This window comes from Eriocheir sinensis, chromosome 12 (assembly GCF_024679095.1).
Source record: "Eriocheir sinensis breed Jianghai 21 chromosome 12, ASM2467909v1, whole genome shotgun sequence".
In the NCBI taxonomy this organism is placed as follows: domain Eukaryota; kingdom Metazoa; phylum Arthropoda; class Malacostraca; order Decapoda; family Varunidae; genus Eriocheir; species Eriocheir sinensis.
The window spans coordinates 776,049-794,438 of record NC_066520.1 but is presented as its reverse complement, the minus strand read 5'-3'; the positions used below and the strand labels follow the sequence as shown (position 1 = coordinate 794,438).

The 18,390-nt window shown below is 42.8% G+C and overlaps 2 protein-coding genes across 2 annotated transcripts in view; one reads left to right on the top strand and one right to left on the bottom strand.

Moving 5' to 3' along the window:
• Nucleotides 1-6,137, bottom strand: part of LOC126997279 (uncharacterized) — a 58,405-nt gene extending 52,268 nt beyond the window's left edge. Inside the window, exon 1 of the mRNA XM_050858271.1 lies at nucleotides 467-6,137. Coding sequence (XP_050714228.1) covers nucleotides 1,611-3,011 — 1,401 coding nt within the window. The 5' untranslated portion in view covers nucleotides 3,012-6,137 and the 3' untranslated portion in view covers nucleotides 467-1,610. The remainder of the gene's footprint in view (nucleotides 1-466) is intronic.
• Nucleotides 1-18,390, top strand: part of LOC126997278 (terminal uridylyltransferase 7-like) — a gene marked incomplete in the record, with an annotated part of 169,407 nt that overhangs the window by 102,512 nt on the left and 48,505 nt on the right. Inside the window, 2 exon segments of the mRNA XM_050858270.1 lie at nucleotides 6,154-6,320; nucleotides 9,264-9,442. Of these exon segments, the coding sequence (XP_050714227.1) occupies nucleotides 6,154-6,320; nucleotides 9,264-9,442 (346 nt within the window).

The following is an 18,390-nucleotide window of genomic DNA, read 5'->3' as shown; positions in this document are numbered from 1 at the left end:
TGCCCGTGCGCTGGAGATTCAAAGGTTAAAGTTGCACAAAGGCTCCTTAAGGGTACAAGTAAATTTGCAATAGTCAGTAAATGACATAAATTCACTGAATTTATTCCCTAATATTAACACTGATAGGAAAAGTGGAGGAGAGGGAAGGAAGGAGTGTGGGATGGAAAACACCTCACCACTGCACACAAGCACGGACAGGTGAGAGTATGGAGGCTGGGGGTAGGGTGGTGAGGGGGAGAGAGAGATTGTGGAGAGAAGAAGGTTTGAAAGTGAGAGGCAAACACCTGCCATTCTCTCTCTCTCTCTCTCTCTCTCTCTCTCTCTCTTGTGTTTGTGTGTGTATTACCTAGTTGTATTTACCTAGTTGTGACATATGGGAAAAGAGCTACACTCGCGCTGTCCCGTCTCCATATCCTCCCCTATCCAACTTTTCCTTAAAATCATGAATGTTTCTTGCACAAACCACCTCCTCCTCCAGTCCATTCCATGGCTCAATGCTTCTGTTTAGGAAGCTAAACTTTTTCACATCTCGCCTACACGTGGTCGCCCTCAACTTCTTTCCATGTCCTCTCGTTTCTCTCTCGCTCCACACACACAGGTCCTCTCTGTCCAGATTCTCCACCCTGCTCGCCACCCTGTACACCACTAGCAGGTCTCCTCTTTTCTTTTCTCCAGGGTTGTGAGGCCCATGCTATTGAGTCTCCCCTCGTAAGTCCGATCCCTAAGTTCCGGTACCATCTTAGTTGCTGCTCTCTGTACTCTTTCCAGCTTTCTTATGTTCTTCTTTTCATGAGGAGGCCAGACCACTGCTGCATACTCCAACCTTGGCCTTATCATTGTAACTATTATTTTCTTCATCATCTCCTCGTCCAAATACACAAATGCCGTCCTTATGTTCCTCAGCAAATTCATAGTTTGTCCCGTTATCCTGTTGATGTGTTTGTCCGGTGACATGTTCTCTGAGACAGTCACTCCCAAATCTTTTTCTTCCACTCCTCTGCATATTATCTCACTTCCCATCTTATAATCATATTCACATCTTCTTCCACTCCTACCAAACTCTATGGTTTTACATTTCCCAAGGTTGAACTCCATCTGCCATGTACCACTCCACTCCCATATTTTGTCCAGGTCCCTCTGCAATGCCTCACAGTCCTTCACATCATTGACTCGTCTCAAAGCTTTGCATCATCTGCAAACAAACTCACATAGCTGGTCACTCCGTCCACCATATCATTTATATAAACAGCAAACATTATTGGTGCCAGCACTGAACCTTGCGGGACCCCACTCCTCCCTGGGCACCAGTTGGAAACCCTGTCCCTGATTATTGTCCTCATTTCCCTGTTTGTAAGGAAGTCCTCCAGCCACTTAATCAGTCCATCACCCACTCCACCCCTATTTTTAATTTTCCAAATTAGTCTTCTGTGCGGTACTTTGTCGAATGCCTTTTTCAAATCCAGGTACACTCCATCCCCCCAGCCTTCTCTCTCTTGTATTAAATCTGTCACCCTTGAGTAATAACACAACAAGTTGGTGACACAAGATCTCCCTCTCCTGAATCCAAACTGGCAATCTGAGATAATTATCTCACTTTCTAAAAAATCCGACTACCTGTTTTTAACCAGCCTCTCACATATCTTCGCAACCACACTAGTGAGTGATACCGGTCTGTAATTTAATGGGTCCTCTCTCTTTCCTCCTTTATAAATTGGTACCATGTTTGCTCTCTTCCAATCTTGTGGTACCCTTCCTTCACTCAGGGAGGCGCTCATTATGGAGTGGAATTTCTCTGCAAGTTGCTCACTACATTCTTTCAGGATCCACCCTGATACTTCATCCGGCCCTGTCGCCTTTCTTACATCCAGCTTGTTCAAGCTTTCCTTGACCTCCTGCACCGTTAACTGTATCTCCTGCATAACCCTTCCTCTTTCCTGGCCCGGTGGTTGTACAAATTCGTCTTCCTTTGTAAAAACTCTATGGAAGCTGTTGTTCATCACTTCTGCCATCTCTGCTGGGTCTTCATATGCAGTTCCATCCATTTTCAGTTTATTGATTGTTTCTCTATTCTTTAATTTGTCGTTCACATGTCTATAGAATAGTTTGGGTTGGTCTTTGCACTTGTCTATTATATCTTTTTCATATTTCCGTTTTTCTTCTCTTCTAATCTTTGTATGTTCATTCCTTGCTTGTTTGAAATTGTTCCACGCGTTGATTCTTCCTCGTCTCCTCCATCCCTTCCAGGCTTCCTCCTTTCTTTTTCTAGCTGCCTCGCATCTTTTGTTAAACCTCTCCTTTTTACCAACATCCCTTTTGGTTACCTTAGGGACATATCTATTCTCGGCTTCCTTGTACAGCTTTAAAAACTCCTCCCACTTGTCTTGCGTACTCCTGGCTTTGTACAGCCCACTCCAATTTGCATTCTCAAAAAAAGTTCTCATGCTAACAAAGTCTGCCTTACAGTAGTTTCTTCTCCCTATTTTATGATCCTCTTTTTGGTCGATCCTTCTCTTTTCTTTTACTTCAAATTCCACAATCGCATGGTCACTCTTAGCTATTGGGCAGTCTCTTTTAATATTTTCTATTACTTCCGGTTCCTTGCTAAAAACCAGGTCTAATCTTGATGCCTCTCCTTCTTTCCCGAATCTAGTATGTTCCTTAATCCATTGCGTCAGCACATGTTCCATTGCCAGTTGCAGGAGTCTTCCTCCCCACGACTCTTCTGTTCCCTGCGTCCGCCAATCCTCCCATTCTACCTCTTTGCAATTAAAATCACCCATCAAAATTATTCTCTCACTCTCTCTTAACATTCCATCCAGGCAACTCACCGTGTCCTGTATCATTACTTCATATTCTCGGGCCTTCCATGCATTGGTTCTTGGTGGCACATACCCTACTACATACTGCCTCCTTCTTCCTTCAGCACCCACAGTTTCCACTTTCAGTACCTCTGCCAAGCCTTCACCCTCAATCACCTTCTCCACCCTAATGCCTTTCCTTACCATCAACATCACACCTCCTCCCTGTTTTCTCTTTCTGTCTCTCCTCCATATATTGTATGCACCTTCTCCAATCCCCACCACCTCAATTGGGTCACACAACTTGGTTTCCGTCAGCCCCACAATATCAGGTTCTTTGTCTCTCAAATAGTCGTTAAACTATCCACGATGACATTATTCCATTGATATATGACACTTTCCATCCTTCCTCCTTTCCTGTTAGACTTTTTCTCTCCTTCCTCTCCTCACCATGAACCACTTCCTCACTTTCATATCCATTACTCTCCAAAAAACTCCTTCTTCTCTTCTTCCGATCTCTTCTCATTTAAATCACGAACCTCACCTCTAAGTTCATTGAGCTTGTCTCTCTCTTGTTCATTCAGATCTTTCCTCAGCCACATCATTTTGGTGTCTTCTTCTCCCGCTAGCATCCAAGCTCCTGCCAGGGCCTCTTCTGCTTCGCTCTGTGCCTTGAATTGAATCCTAATTGGTCTATCTCTTTCTCCATTGTATTTGCCAATCCTATGACAGTCATCTATTTCTTTTTCCAAGTCGCTTCCCTCTTCTTGTACCCTCTGTACGATCTTCCTCGCTACATCCTTCAAGTTGTTTTCCCTCACAGATTTGTTCTGGGTCTTCTCCTCCTTGACCCCGAACACAATGATGCTCTTCTATTTCTCCACCGTGCCTCTTACCAGTGCCTCGTTTTCTTTGATTACCTTCACCACCTTCTCAGCCATCCTCTCCTCCAAGTGCTCCTCCACAATCTCCTTAAAGCTCTGTACACTCCCACTCTGCACCATCTCTCCACCATTATCAACTTTCTGTTCCAAATTCTTAACTCTTTGCTCCACTTCCACTTTTTCATCCCTTCGCTTCTCCTCCCACTGATTCTGCTCCTTATTCATCTTTTCCACCGAATCCACGTTATTCTTTATCCCCTCGGAGCATTTTATCAACTGAATGTTGAGTTCCTTCACTTCTGCTTCTAAATCATTTATCCTTCTCTTGTCGTCCTCTCTCTCCCTTCTCAACTCACTCACCATCTTCATCACCACTTCAAAATCACTCTCCAACCCTTTCACCCTTCTCTGCAATAGTCTATTTTGCAACTCACTGTTTTCCTCGAATCCGGAGAAATCAGCCGCTAGTTCTTGTTTATGTGATGGTGGCGTAAACAAATCCATCTCGGGCTCGGTTCGGTTCTCAATGCGTATGGTGTGTGTGTGTGTGTGTGTGTGTGTGTGTGCAAGTGTTTTCTTGTTACAAGTTACAATTTCAAGCACTTTTATTTATTTATTTATTTATTTTACATAGAGAAAATGAAGTGATTTAGAGCAGAAACATGCAAAAACTGTAATTTATGAATTTTAAATAACTTAACAGGCTTCAAATTAGATTGCATAATTATCTACAACAATTTTCTAAAGATGACAACTCACAGAAAATGGCTTACTCATTATGATAAACTAATTAAGATACAACGTATCTTAATTGCTGCATGCTGCGGCAGGCAGGACGTATTGAGACGTCCCCGGACTGAAGAGGTTAACCCCTTCAACACGAGGACGTGTATACTGTGTCCTTACCTGCACCGTACCATATCCAAGGATGTGCATACTGTGTCCTGGCTCGCTTTAGCAAGTATATGAGTTATTTCATCTCTGTATATATATGCTTACATCTCAAAATTATCAATTAACTTGTTTTCAATTATAATACATGATGATTATGTTGAGTTTATGGCTGAAAACTTAGTCATATTCAATAGTGACATTTGAAATTTGGCGCGCACAGTGTTCTTGGATACGGCGCGGGGCGCTGTTTTGGCCCGGCCGCAGTGAAGGAGTTAAGATAAGGTTAGATTAATTCAAGGACAGTGAGGATAGGTGAGGTTAGGTTTACATGACCAGCCCCATGCAGACTCCATATGTTCTTGTGCCTGGCGGGACGCCGGCTTGAGATGGTGAGGTGTTGACAGGTGTTACCTTGACCTGGAGTCTGACCCACTTTGGAAAGTAGGTCAAAGCTCTATGTGGGTGTTACTCTCCAGGAACGTCCAAATATGTTCTTAGTACAGCTTTGGGTATAAAATGGTTCCTTATTTACCGTATTTTGCGGTGTGCAATGCGCATCAGCGTATAACGCGCACCCCAAACTTTAAGACAACAGTTTTGGAAAAAAAAGTTCTTGAAATGCTCAGAAACATGTATGGTTAAAGAACATTGACAATGTACAGTTTCCCTAAATTTGTATATTTTTTGGCGTAACCTGTACTGCTTGAATTGACAAGTGTCCTTGAGTAAAGCAATGAAAATGGCGGCCGGGCTGGTGTTGTGAGAAATACATCCCCGTACATACTGATGATGCACAGCTTCTGATATCATAATTAGCATATTATTCCCACCATCACTCGTAGGTTATGACAGACAACTAAGCAAGACACAATTCACCCGGTTCTGGTGACACGCGGCATGCAGCTGTTTGTTGTATGGGTGTGGTTGTGTGGTTTGCAAACAATGCAAATGGCAGCTGGGCTGGTGTTGCGCGAAATATCTCCTCCTACAAGACTGATGATGTACAGTTTCTGATATCATATTTACCCCATTATTCTCCCTATCACTTGTAGGTTGTGACAGACTACTATGGATATATTTTTTTTCCAATATGATTTTTTTATGTAGCTTGTACTGTGCGAATTGGCAACAGTGCACCTCTGTCAAACAAAACAATGCAAATGGCAGCCGGGTCGGGTCGACGGAGAAGCGGGATGGCAATCCTCCACCACTTTCATTATTTTTTATTTATACTGGTTATTTGATCGCCCTGTTTTCTTTGGTAACATATTATAAGACAGCTATGGACTATGAAGGATCTTAAACATTAATAAAGGTAAGTTTACAGTTTTTATTGGACAAGACAAAAAAAAGACCCTTAAAACAACCCAAAGAAAAAAAATAATCAATACGTATTTGTACCTTCGGCATATAACGCGCAGGGCTAAACTTTCAGGCATTTTTTAAGTGAAAAAGGTGCGCGTTATATGCCGCAAAATACAGTACACGACCATTTTGAAGTTCTGATTGATCTGGACCTTTATTTTATGTTTTGATATTGATTTGAACAATTTGTCTAATATGAAAGGATTCTTTAGGACATGCAAGAAGAGCCCAATGACTCAACAAGCCCCAACGCCTTGAGCTCTCAAGAAGAAGGAAGTGAAAACATTCTAGAAGATTTGACAGCAACATTATACTTTGTGACGCCAAGTCAAGCAGCCAGACTGATGCAGCAGGTCAAGGAGGAAGACCTTCTCTTCAGGTCAGTGATGACTTGGACCAGTTGTCATTGAAAAAAAATCCTTTACATTTCTTTAAATGCAAATTCATAGATATTTCTACCTCATCATGATTTTCTACTATCCAACTTATTTATATTATGCGGGGAGGATTGATATATTGCCAAAAATTGCTTGTTTTCAAGTCGCAGTTAAGCAGGTCTCCATGCCTTTTTCTTGTTAAACTAAACAGCAAAAGACTTATACATTCTTTGTCTTCAGAATGCAAAAAAAGTCAAAATCTCTGGGTTGAGAGATGTATCTGTGGCAAGGTGAGGAAGGTGTAACTTTTGAGCATGAGAGCACGCCGTGTTCAGACGGCTGCCTCAGTGTTTGGGGGAGGGGCAGCTTCTCAGCTGCTCTCTGTCCTAATCTGTCTGCACTTTTTTCCCTATCTCAGGTTCTTTGTCTCGGCTTGAGAAGATTATCTTGTAGTACCATAAGAAAATCCTTGGATTCTAGATAATCCACCACACCTTCCTTCTTATAGCTGAAATCCTCAATCATGCAGACATTTTAGTTCTTCGCCCTGCCAATCTCTGGCATATTACTATGAGAGCTTGGCAGGGTGAACAGGAACAAAAATGTCTGCATAATGGGGGATTTCAACTATAGGAATATAGACTGGGAAGACGTGGTGGGTGATCTAGAATCCGAGGATTTTCTTAAAATACTATATGATAATTTTCGCAAGCAGGCTGTTACTGAGCCCACCAGAAGAGCTAACATTTTAGACATAGGGCTGTACTACAAGTCAAACCCAAGAAGTTTGGGGTCCCTACAAAGGTCGGCTTAGGGGCCATACTACATGTCCAATCCGAGAAGTTTGGGGTCCCTACAGAGTTTGGGATGAATAACTCTGTAGGGACCCCAAACTTCTTGGATTGGACTTGTAATGCGGCCCCTAAACCAACCTTTGTAGGGACCTGAACTTCTCGGGTTTGACTTGTAAATACGGCCCTTAGTCCTAACTAACAATGATAATATGATTAGTGAGGTGGAGGTGGGGAGAGAGCTGGGTTGTAGTGACCACAGGGAGATTAGGTCTAATTCAGATTGGGTGGTGACCTCCAAACTCAACCCCGTGTTGGTGCCAGATTTCAGAAGAGCCAATTACGAGGGGCTTAGAAGACTCCTCAAAGAAGTAAATTGGGAGCCTTAGGATTAGATGGGAGCCATAACTGTGGATTGGAATCCAATCCCCAGGAGAACCAAGTAGAAATTACCTACAATAATTTAGTTAGAGTAATAGGTGCTATCAGGTCATTATTAAAGTTTCACGTGAATTCAGAGCCTTATCAAATCCCAATACTTTACATTTAAAGCCCTTATTATTTGCTGGGACGTACCAGAATTGGTCCGTCTTATAGACTCGAGGGTACTGCTTTGAGATGTAAACAAACATGGCGGAGACAGTGACATTCAGAGGGGTAACGGCTATAAAGTGTGTGCATCATATTTCTTTATTATTATTCTACATCATGAGTCTCCTTTTGTAATATTCTAGTACATTTTTAAAACTCAAGGAAGTGTGAAATTTCAAACATGAATGTGCTTCAATGTTTGTTGAACACATATGTAAAGTAAGAATGTTAAAAGATAAGCCCAAAATGGAAAAACAGGCACTTGTAAATATCCAGTAATAACCTATCCACTCAATATCTCGACACAGTCTTCCAAACACCTTTCCCATATTCTTCGACAACACTCGGCTGTCACCTTCTTCAACACTAAACATCCTCGGTCTATCCTTAGCTCAAAATCTCAGCTGGAAACCACATCTCTTCTCTCACTAAATCAGCTTCCTCAAGGTTGGGTGTTCTGTATTGTCTCCGCCAGTTCTTCTCCCCTTTACAGATGCTTTCCATTTATAGGAGCCTTGTCCGCCCTCGTATGGAGTATGCATCTCAAGTGTGGGGGGGCTCCACTCACACAACTCTCCTGGACAGAGTGAAGTCTAAGGCTCTTCGTCTCATCAGCTCTCCTCTTCTTACTGATAGTCTTCTACCTCTTAAATTCCTCCGCCATGTTGCCTCTATTTCTATATTCTATCGATATTTTCATGCTGACTGCTCTTCTGAACTTGCTAACTGCATGCCTCCCCCCCTCCTGCAGCCTCGCTGCACTTGACTGTCCACTCTAGCCCATCCCTATACTGTCCAAACCCCTTATGCAAGAGTTAACCAGCATCTTCACTCTTTCATCCCTCACGCTGGTAAACTCTGGAACAATCTTCCTTCATCTGTATTTCCTCCTGCCTACGACTTGAACTCTTTCAAGAGAAGGGTATCAGGACACCTCTCCTCCTGAAGTTGACCTATCTTTCGGCCACCTCGTATGATTCTTTTTAGGAGCAGCGAGTAGCAGGCTTTTTTTATTAATGTTTCTTTTTTTGTGTGCCCTTGAGCTGCCTCCTTTGTTGTAAAAATAAAGAATATGTAAATAAATAAATAAGTAAAAAAAAATACGTTCACCTGTTTTTCTGTTCTTTGCTTGATGTGCCTCACCACCTCATGGTGTGGCTCACTATTAACCCTTCCAATACGGTGACGCAGACGTCGGCGTCACAGTATGGAAAGGGTTAAGAGGAAATGGAAGAGGATTAATCCTCTTCTAAACCTCTTAATCCTCTTCCATTTCCTCTTCAGAGGTTTAGAAAGGGATTAAGAGGAAATGGGAGAGGATTAAGAGGTTGAGAAGAGGATTAATCCTCCTCCATTTCCTCTTAACCCTTTCCATACTGTGACGCTGACGTCTGCATCACGTATTGAAAGGGCTAAGTGGCAGATTTGATTCTAACTAGTAAATGCTCTGGTATAATTGATAATGCATCCCAAATTCAGGGTCTTGTGCTAGATAAATATTCCAAAAGAACTTGATGGAATCAACGATTGGTTGTCTTTCAAAACATTCTTTGAAAATTTCAGATTTGAAGAAAGGTTCCTCACCTTGGGACTGAAGCCGCCACTCATCTGTGGTTCTTGTCAGAAGGACGGCCACTGCAAAGCTGATTGCCGTGAGGATGAATTGCCGCCCCTGAAGAGGCTGCCACCTGTCAACAATCATTTTCTGAATCTGCTCACTGCTATTTTTGAGCAGCTAACTAGTAAGGTTTTGAGTTCTTTGTTAGGTTGTGAACTTGTGTGTGTGTGTGTGTGTGTGTGTGTGTGTATTTACCTAATTGTGACATACGGGAAAAGAGCTACGCTCACACTGTCCCGCCTCCATATCTGCTCTTATCCAACTGTGTGTGTGTTTGTTTGTGTGTGTGTGTGTGTGTGTGTGTGTGTTTGTTTGTTTGTTTGTTTGTTTGTTTGTGTGTGTGTGTGTGTGTGTGTGTGTGTGTGTGTGTGTGTGTGTTTGTTTGTTTGTTTGTTTGTTTGTGTGTGTGTGTGTGTGTGTGTGTGTGTGTGTGTGTGTGTGTAATTCACCACGGCCTGATCACGAGTTGGATTCGCAATTGGCAGTACATACCCTCCCGACATGAGCAAGTGCTCTTTATAGTCGATCTTTGGGTACTGCCAAGACCTCCCACACCACACCCCCTATCCCCCTTGTTCAAGGGGGAACTGTAACCACTCCTAGTCAACGGAAAGAATCTGGCTTGAGCATGCTCGAACCACAGCCTGTCAGGCTGTTTAGCCTGGCAGAGCAGCGCTCTAACCAGTTGAGCCAGTGGAGCGGTGTGTATTTACCTAGTTGTAGGTTTACAGGGCCTGGGCTTACGCTTCTGTGGTCCCGTCTCCTTTTCTGTATTTGTCCAGCTTTTCCTTAACCGTTATACTCTGTCAGGCATGATCGTGGCTTTTACGTTAGACTCCGTCACGCCACGGTCGTGGCGCTCTTCAAATATTGTGCTTATTTTATGCCACACAGTTTGTTTATGTTTGAGGCTATGCATCATACATCAAGCCCTATCATTGGCCCTTTTGTTTTCAACATGCTGGATGCTTGACCAATCACGCTCCAGCTTTTACAACTATTTGTTTAGGTTTTATTCCGGCTCCAGATTTTCCCGCGGTGAGTACACGGTCATGATGTGTGCTGTATTTTATCATTTTCTTACCCATTTCTAGGCACGATAGCAGATATATATGTACTTCCATGAGTAAATAAGTGTTTCAGGCACGTGGTATGATACATGACAATACGTGAGAATTGTTTTTTTGTCTTCAAATTGCCCTAGATAAGGGCGGAGTGTGCCATGAGGATGAAGTCAGATGACGAGTGTGAGATGATACTGGAGGTTTCCCATTTAGAGGAATATATAAGTTCCATTTGATCATTTGTCATTATACCACAGCAAAGAGCAACTTCTAAGCTTTCAAATGATATATAATTGTCCCAGTATTTGTTATAATAATTTGACTGAACACTATGGTAAGCAAGGGAACACCTACTAACATTAGTCACCCGTTTTTATGTATTTAACTTAAACCCGCCCGCTCATTTTATCACGGGGTATAAAGGTTAAAGTTGTGCACACTCTTCGCTGATACTATATCCTAACTTAGTCTGTTCCAAACCTCTATGTTTCTTTACGGGAAGCTATATTTCTTTTTGTCTCTCTGGCATCTTCCTTTCCTCAACTTTTTACTGTGCCCTCGTGTGTTGCTGACATTTCTTCCTTCTCTTAGTAGTAACTCCTCATTGTCTACTTCCTCCATTTTAATCAATAGTTTATAAATTTGTATTACGTCTCCCCTTTCTCTTCTTTGTTCCATTGTTGGCAGGTCCATTTCCTTTAACCTTTCTTCATATGTCAATCCCTCCAGTTCTGGAACCATTTTCGTTGCCATCCTTTGTATTCTTTCTAGTTTCTTTATGTGTTTCTTCTTATGGGGAGACCACACCGTTTCTGCATATTCCAATTTTGGTCTAATCATAGTGGTTATTATCTTTTTCATCATATCCTTATCCATGTAGTGGAATGCTAATCCTATAATTCTTACCATTCTACACGTATCACCGAATATCCTATTTACATGATTCGCAGGCTGTTGATTATCTTGTATTGTCACTCACAGATCTCTCTCTCCTTGAACTTTTTTTTAATATTTCTCCATCTCCCATTCTATAATATTATGTCCATTTTGGTCTCCCTTCACGCTTTCCCATTTCCATTACATGACATTTCTTCACATTGAACTCCATCTCCCATTTCATACTCCAGTCCCAAATCTTATTCAGGTCCTCTTGCAGAATTTCACAGTCTTTACTGTTTCTTACATGTCTCAGCAATTTTGCATCGTCTGCAAACAGGCTCATATAACTGCTTACTTTCTCCGGCATATCATTTATATATACCAGGAATTTTTATATATATATTTTTTTTTTTACAGCAAAGGAGACAGATCAAGGGCTTAAAAAAAATAATGAAAAAAAAAAAGCCTGCTACTTATTGTCCCTAATAAGATTGGAGAGGAGTGGCCAAAAGAGAAGTCAGTTTCGGGAGGAGAGGTGTCCTGATACCCTCCTCTTGAAAGACTTCAAGTCGTAGGCAGGAGAAAGAGTAAATATGCTGGTTAACTCTTGCATAAGGGGCTTGGACAGTATAAGGATGAGCTTGAGTAGAAAGTTGTGTGTGGTGAGGCCACGGGAGGGGGGGAGGCATGCAGTTAGCAAGTTCAGAAGAGCAGTCAGTGTGAAAATATCGATAGAAGATAGAAAGAGAGGGAACATGGCGGTATAATTTAAGAGGTTGAGGTAGAGGAAAAAGAGGAGAGCTGATGAGACGAAGAGCTATAGACTCCACTCTGTCCAGAAGAGCTGTGTGAGTGGAGCCCCCCACACGTGAGAGGCATACTCCAAACGAGGGTGGACAAGGCCACTGTATATGGATAGCAACTGTGCAGGAAAGAAGAACTGGTGGAGACGATACAGAACGCCCAACCTCGAGGAAGCCAGTACCAATCCTTGAGGCACTCCACTATCTACAATTCTCCATTCTGATTTCATGTCCTTTACCACTGTTCTCATCTCTCTTCCTCTTAGGTAACTTTCCATCCAGTTTTTCATTTTCCCTTTCAAACCTCCTTTATTTTCCAGCTTCCATAGTAATCTTGTGTGTGGAACTTTATCAAAAGCCTGTGTGTGCATGTTTACCTAGTTGTATTTACCTAGTTGTGATATACGGGAAAAGAGGTACGCTCGTGCTGTCCCGTCTCCATATCCTCTCTTGTCCAACTTCTCCTTTAAATCATGAATGTTTCTTGCACAAACCACCTCCTCCTCCAGTCTATTCCATAGCTCAATGCTTCTGTTTGGGAAGCTAAACTTTTTCACATCTCGCCTACACGTGGTCGCCCTCAACTTCTTTCCATGTCCTCTCGTTTCTCTCTCGCTCCACACACACAGGTCCTCTCTGTCCAGATTCTCCACTCCGCTCGCCACCCTGTACACCGCTATCAGGTCTCCTCTTTCTCTTCTTCTCTCCAGGGTTGTGAGCCCCATGCTATTGAGTCTCTCCTCATAAGTCCGATCCCTAAGTTCCGGTACCATCTTAGTTGCCACTCTCTGCACTCTTTCCAGCTTTCTTATGTTCTTCTTTTCGTGAGGAGACCAGACCACTGCTGCATACTCCAACCTTGGCCTTATCATTGTAACTATTATTTTCTTCATCATCTCCTCGTCCAAATACACAAATGCCGTCCTTATGTTCCTCAGCAAATTCATAGTTTGTCCCATTGTCCTGTTGATGTGTTTGTCCGGTGACATGTTCTCTGAGATAGTCACTCCCAAATCTTTTTCTTCCACTCCTCTGCATATTATCTCACTTCCCATCTTATAATCATATTCACATCTTCTTCCACTCCTACCAAACTCTATTTTTTTACATTTCCCAAGGTTGAACTCCATCTGCCATGTACCACTCCACTCCCATATTTTGTCCAGGTCCCTCTGCAATGCCTCACAGTCCTTCACATCATTGACTCGTCTCAATAGCTTTGCATCATCTGCAAACAAACTCACATAGCTGGTCACTCCGTCCACCATATCATTTATATAAACAGCAAACATTATTGGTGCCAGCACTGAACCTTGCGGGACCCCACTCCTCCCTGGGCACCAGTTGGAAACCCTGTCCCTGATTATTGTCCTCATTTCCCTGTTAGTTAGGAAGTCCTCCAGCCACTTAATCAGTCCATCACCCACTCCACCCCTATTTTTAATTTTCCAAATTAGTCTTCTGTGCGGTACTTTGTCGAATGCCTTTTTCAAATCCAGGTACACTCCATCCCCCCAGCCTTCTCTCTCTTGTATTAAATCCGTCACCCTTGAGTAATAACACAGCAAGTTGGTGACACAAGATCTCCCTCTCCTGAATCCAAACTGGCAATCTGAGATAATTCTCTCACTTTCTAAGAAATCTGACCACCTGTTTTTAACCAGCCTCTCACATATCTTCGCAACCACACTAGTGAGTGATACCGGTCTGTAATTTAATGGGTCCTCTCTCTTTCCTCCCTTAAAAATTGGTACAATGTTTGCTCTCTTCCAATCTTGTGGTACCCTTCCTTCACTCAGGGAGGCGCTCATTATGGAGTGGAATTTCTCTGCAAGTTGCTCACTACATTCTTTCAGGATCCACCCTGATACTTCATCCGGCCCTGTCGCCTTTCTTACATCCAGCTTGTTCAAGCTTTCCTTGACCTCCTGCACCGTTAACTGTATCTCCTGCATAACCCTTCCTCTTTCCTGGCCCGGTGGTTGTACAAATTCGTCTTCCTTTGTGAAAACTTTTTGAAAGCTGTTGTTCATCACTTCTGCCATCTCTGCTGGGTCTTCATATGTAGTTCCATCCATTTTCAGTTTATCGATTGTTTCTCTATTCTTTAATTTGTCGTTCACATGTCTATAGAATGGTTTGGGTTGGTCTTTGCATTTGTCAATTATATCTTTTTCATTTTTCCGATTTTCTTCTCTTCTAATCTTTGTATCTTCTTTGGAGGTCAAGAAGAAAGCAACAGAAGAGTGGGTGAGGGAGAGAGAAGGGAGAAATTTGAAAAATGTGAAGTTTAACCCGGTAGCAGCGTGGATCATGTTTCTTAATGGTCCCTCCAAGTGAGAAAAATGAGAAAAAATCACCCCTCACACAAACCATTTCATAATGTATATCAGAGCATTTGTGGTCAGATTATGTATCATCTATTTTGGGGGGTTTATATCATGGCACAAATCTGGCCCGTCGCTGCTACCGGGTTAAAATTGCAAAACAAATGAAAAGAGAGAGAGAGCAAATGTAGTTGGGGCAAAGTTTGTAAAAGATGAAGGAGGGAACATCATGGTGGAAAAAGAAAAGATATTGTAAAGATGGACTAAATATTACAGGGAACTGTTGAATGAGTAAAATTAATGTATGATAAATGAAACTGAAAAAGTAGAAGGCCCACAAGAAAAAGTTACGGAAGAGGAAGTAATAGAAGCATATAAGGAAATGAAAAATGGTAGAGCAGCAGGACCTACAGGGCTAACAGTAGATTTAATAAAAGCAGCAGGAAAGGAAGGAGTGGTGGAATTGATGAGAGTGTTAAGTGATGTATTAAAATAGGGAGAGATACCAGAAGACTGGAAAGGAAGCTACACTATACCCATTTTTAAAGGGAAAGGAGATGCTTTGAAATGTGGTAACTCTAGGGGGCTAAGGTTACTGGAGCATGGCAGGAAGGTATAGGAAAAAGTCTTGGAGAAGAGGCTGAGAAGGATAATAAGAATCGATAAATGTCAGTTTGACTTTGGCCCTGGGAGATCAACAACTGAAGCAATATATACTATGAGAGGGCTTCAGAGAGGAGCAGACTGTATCATGTTTTTGTATATTAGAGAAGGCATTTGACAGAGTACCAAGGGAAATTATGAAGATGGGTATTGAGAAGGCAAAGAGTGCCAGAAAGATTGGTTGAATCGGTGATGGGACGGACTACAGTACCCTCCAGAGTTTTGCGCTATTCGAGTTTCGCGATCCTCAAGTTTCGCGCTCAGTCCTAAATTCTTACCATCACGACTTTTGTGGATTATCGCCCGAGTTTAGCACTGCTTTGACATATACGGGTCACGTATACCTACCGTCGTCGTCACGCGCGATTCCTGAAGGCAGTGTCACACTGACCGTTTTCCTTCAACCGCTGGGGCTATTGGCAACCGCAGTTGCCCGTACGCCCAACCGGGAGCAAGTTGTCGGTTGACCGTATGGATGGAAAATGGTTGGGGGTACGAGCAACCGTGGCTGAGGAGTATTTACCTATTTACCTATTTGTAGTCTACCGGGCCCGAGCTAAGCTCTGATAGTCCTGTCTCCATATCTACATTCATGGAGCCTTTCCTTCATTTGTTGGACACTGCTCACCTCCACCACCTCTTCCCGCAAGCTGTTCCATGTGTTAACACTTCTATGTGGAAAACTATACTTTTTCAAGTCACTCAAACAGGTTCCTTTATTAAGTTTCTTTCCATGTCCTCTCAGCCCTTGCATTCTCACAGTAGAAAAGAGATCATCTCTATCCACCTCATCAAACTTACTGTATTTTGCGGCGTATAACGCGAACCCCAAACATTAAGACAACAATTTTGAAGAAAAAAAAAAGAAAAGTTCTTAAAATGCTCAGAAATATGTACGGTTAAAGAACATTGACAATGTACAGTTTCCCGAAATTTATATATTTTTGGCGTAACCTGTACTGCTTGACTTGATAAGTGTCCTTGAGTAAAGCAATGAAAATGGCGGCCGGGCTGGTGTTGTGAGAAATACATCCCCGTACGTACTGATGATGCACAGCTTCTGATATCATAATTAGCATATTATTCCCACCATCACTCGTAGGTTATGACAGACAACTCGGCAAGACACAATTCACACGGTTCTGGTGACACGCGGCATGCAGCTGTTTGTTGTATGGGTGTGGTTGTGTGGTTTGCAAACAAAGCAAATGGCGGCCGGGCTGGTGTTGCGCAAAATAACTCCTTGTACAAGATTCATGATGTATAGTTTCTGATATCATATTTACCCCATTATTCTCACTAATATTAATAATTAATAATGAACACATGGATATTTTTTTCCAATATGATTTTTTATGTAGCTTGTACTGCTCCTTAGTCATACAATCGCAAGCCAGGTGTGACATCAAGATCAAGATCATACAAATGGCGCCCGACGGGAAAATGGGATAACAGCAAGGCATGGACGATCCTCCACCGATTGAATTTTTGTATAGTAGTTATTTGATCGCCCTGTATTCTATGGTAACATATTATAAGACAGCTATGGACTATGAAGGATCATTAACAATAATAAAGGTAAGTTTGCAGTTGTTATTGGATAAGACGAAAAACAGACTCTTAACCCGTTTCCTGCGCGCGGTGCGGACGCGACTATCCCCTCAGGCACAGTCGGGGAGCCCAATGGGGGGTCTATTTTAACCTCTGTATCTCAAAAACTATTCATCACAGCTAAAAACCAAAAACACCATTGGAAAGAGGAGGTCCAGATCTATAGGAGTCAGTTATGTATTTTTTTTTTTTTACTGTGAAGATGCTGGTTAACTCTTACATATAAAGGCTTGACAGGATGAGCAAGGAGTAGAAAGCCTAGGTGCAGCGGGTCATGGGAGGGGGGGGAGGCATGCAGTTAGCAAGTTCAGAAGAGCAGTCAGCGTGGAAATATCGATAGAAAGATAGAGAGAGAGGCAATTTAGTGGAATTTAAGAGGTAGAAGACTATCAGTATGAGGAGGCCTTTGCCTCCACTCTGTCCAGAAGAGCTGTGTGAGTGGAGCCCCCCCACACATGAGATGCATACTCCATACGCCTCTCTTGCGAACGTACATGCACGTTCAGGGAGTGTTGAATGTTAACACTTACATCGGTGCGTGCGGGATGATCAGCCATATCGAGGGAACTGCGGACATCACTCCTTCAGATTCTGGCAAGGGAGCATTGCCAACTGCAATATTTACAACTATTTGGTGAAAGAATCAGTCAGGTGATAGGTGAAGCTATGCAAAAATGACGCTATATTAGGCAACAGGAAGTACACAAATCCAGACTGGAGGCTGCAGAACGCTTAACCTCAGACCTTGCTATCATTTCCGATTGGGGCAGAAGGAACCTTGTGTCCTTCGATGCCTCAAAAACTCAATTTCTCCACCTATCAGCTCGACACAATCTTCCAAACACCTATCCCCTATTCTTCGACAACACTCAGCTGTCACCGTCTTCAACGCTAAACATCCTCGGTCTATCCTTAACTCAAAATCTCAACTGGAAACTTCACATCTCCTCTCTCGCTTGATCAGCTTCCTCGAGGTTGGGCGTTCTGTATCTTCTCCGCCAGTTCTTCTCCCCCGCGCAGCTGCTATCCATATACAGGGGCCTTGTCTGCCCTCATATGGAGTATGCATCTCACATGTGGGGGGGGCTCCACTCACACAGCTCTTCTGGACAGACTGGAGTCTAAGGCTCTTCGTCTTATCAGCTCTCCTCCTCCTACTGATAGTCTTCTACCTCTCAAATTCCGCCGCGATGTCGCCTCTCTTTCTATCTTCTATCGATATTTCCACGCTGACTGCTCTTCTGAACTTGCTAACTGCATGCCTCCCCCCTCCAAGCCCCTGCACATGACTTTCTACTCATGCTCATCCCTACACTGTCCAAACCCCTTATGCAAGAGTTAACCAGCATCTTCACTCTTTCATCCCTCACACTGGTAAACTCTGGAACAATCTTCCTTCTTCTGTGTTTCCTCCTGCCTACGACTTGAACTCTTTCAAAAGGAGGGTATCAGGACACCTCTCCTCCCGAAATTGACCTTTCTTTCGGCCACCTCTTTTGATTCTTTTTTGGGAGCAGCGAGTAGCGGGCTTTTTTTTTATTATAGTTTTCTTTTTTTTGTGCCCTTGAAAAAAAAAAAAGTAAAAAGAACATCCACCAGTTACTCGTCTGTAGATTTGCCGCGCTGGGCTGATATGATTTTCCACCAAATTTAGTGAAGAACCCACTCAATTGGCAATCCTGCGTTGTGAGAATTAGTGTGGAACACACTCCTACGCGGGAGATT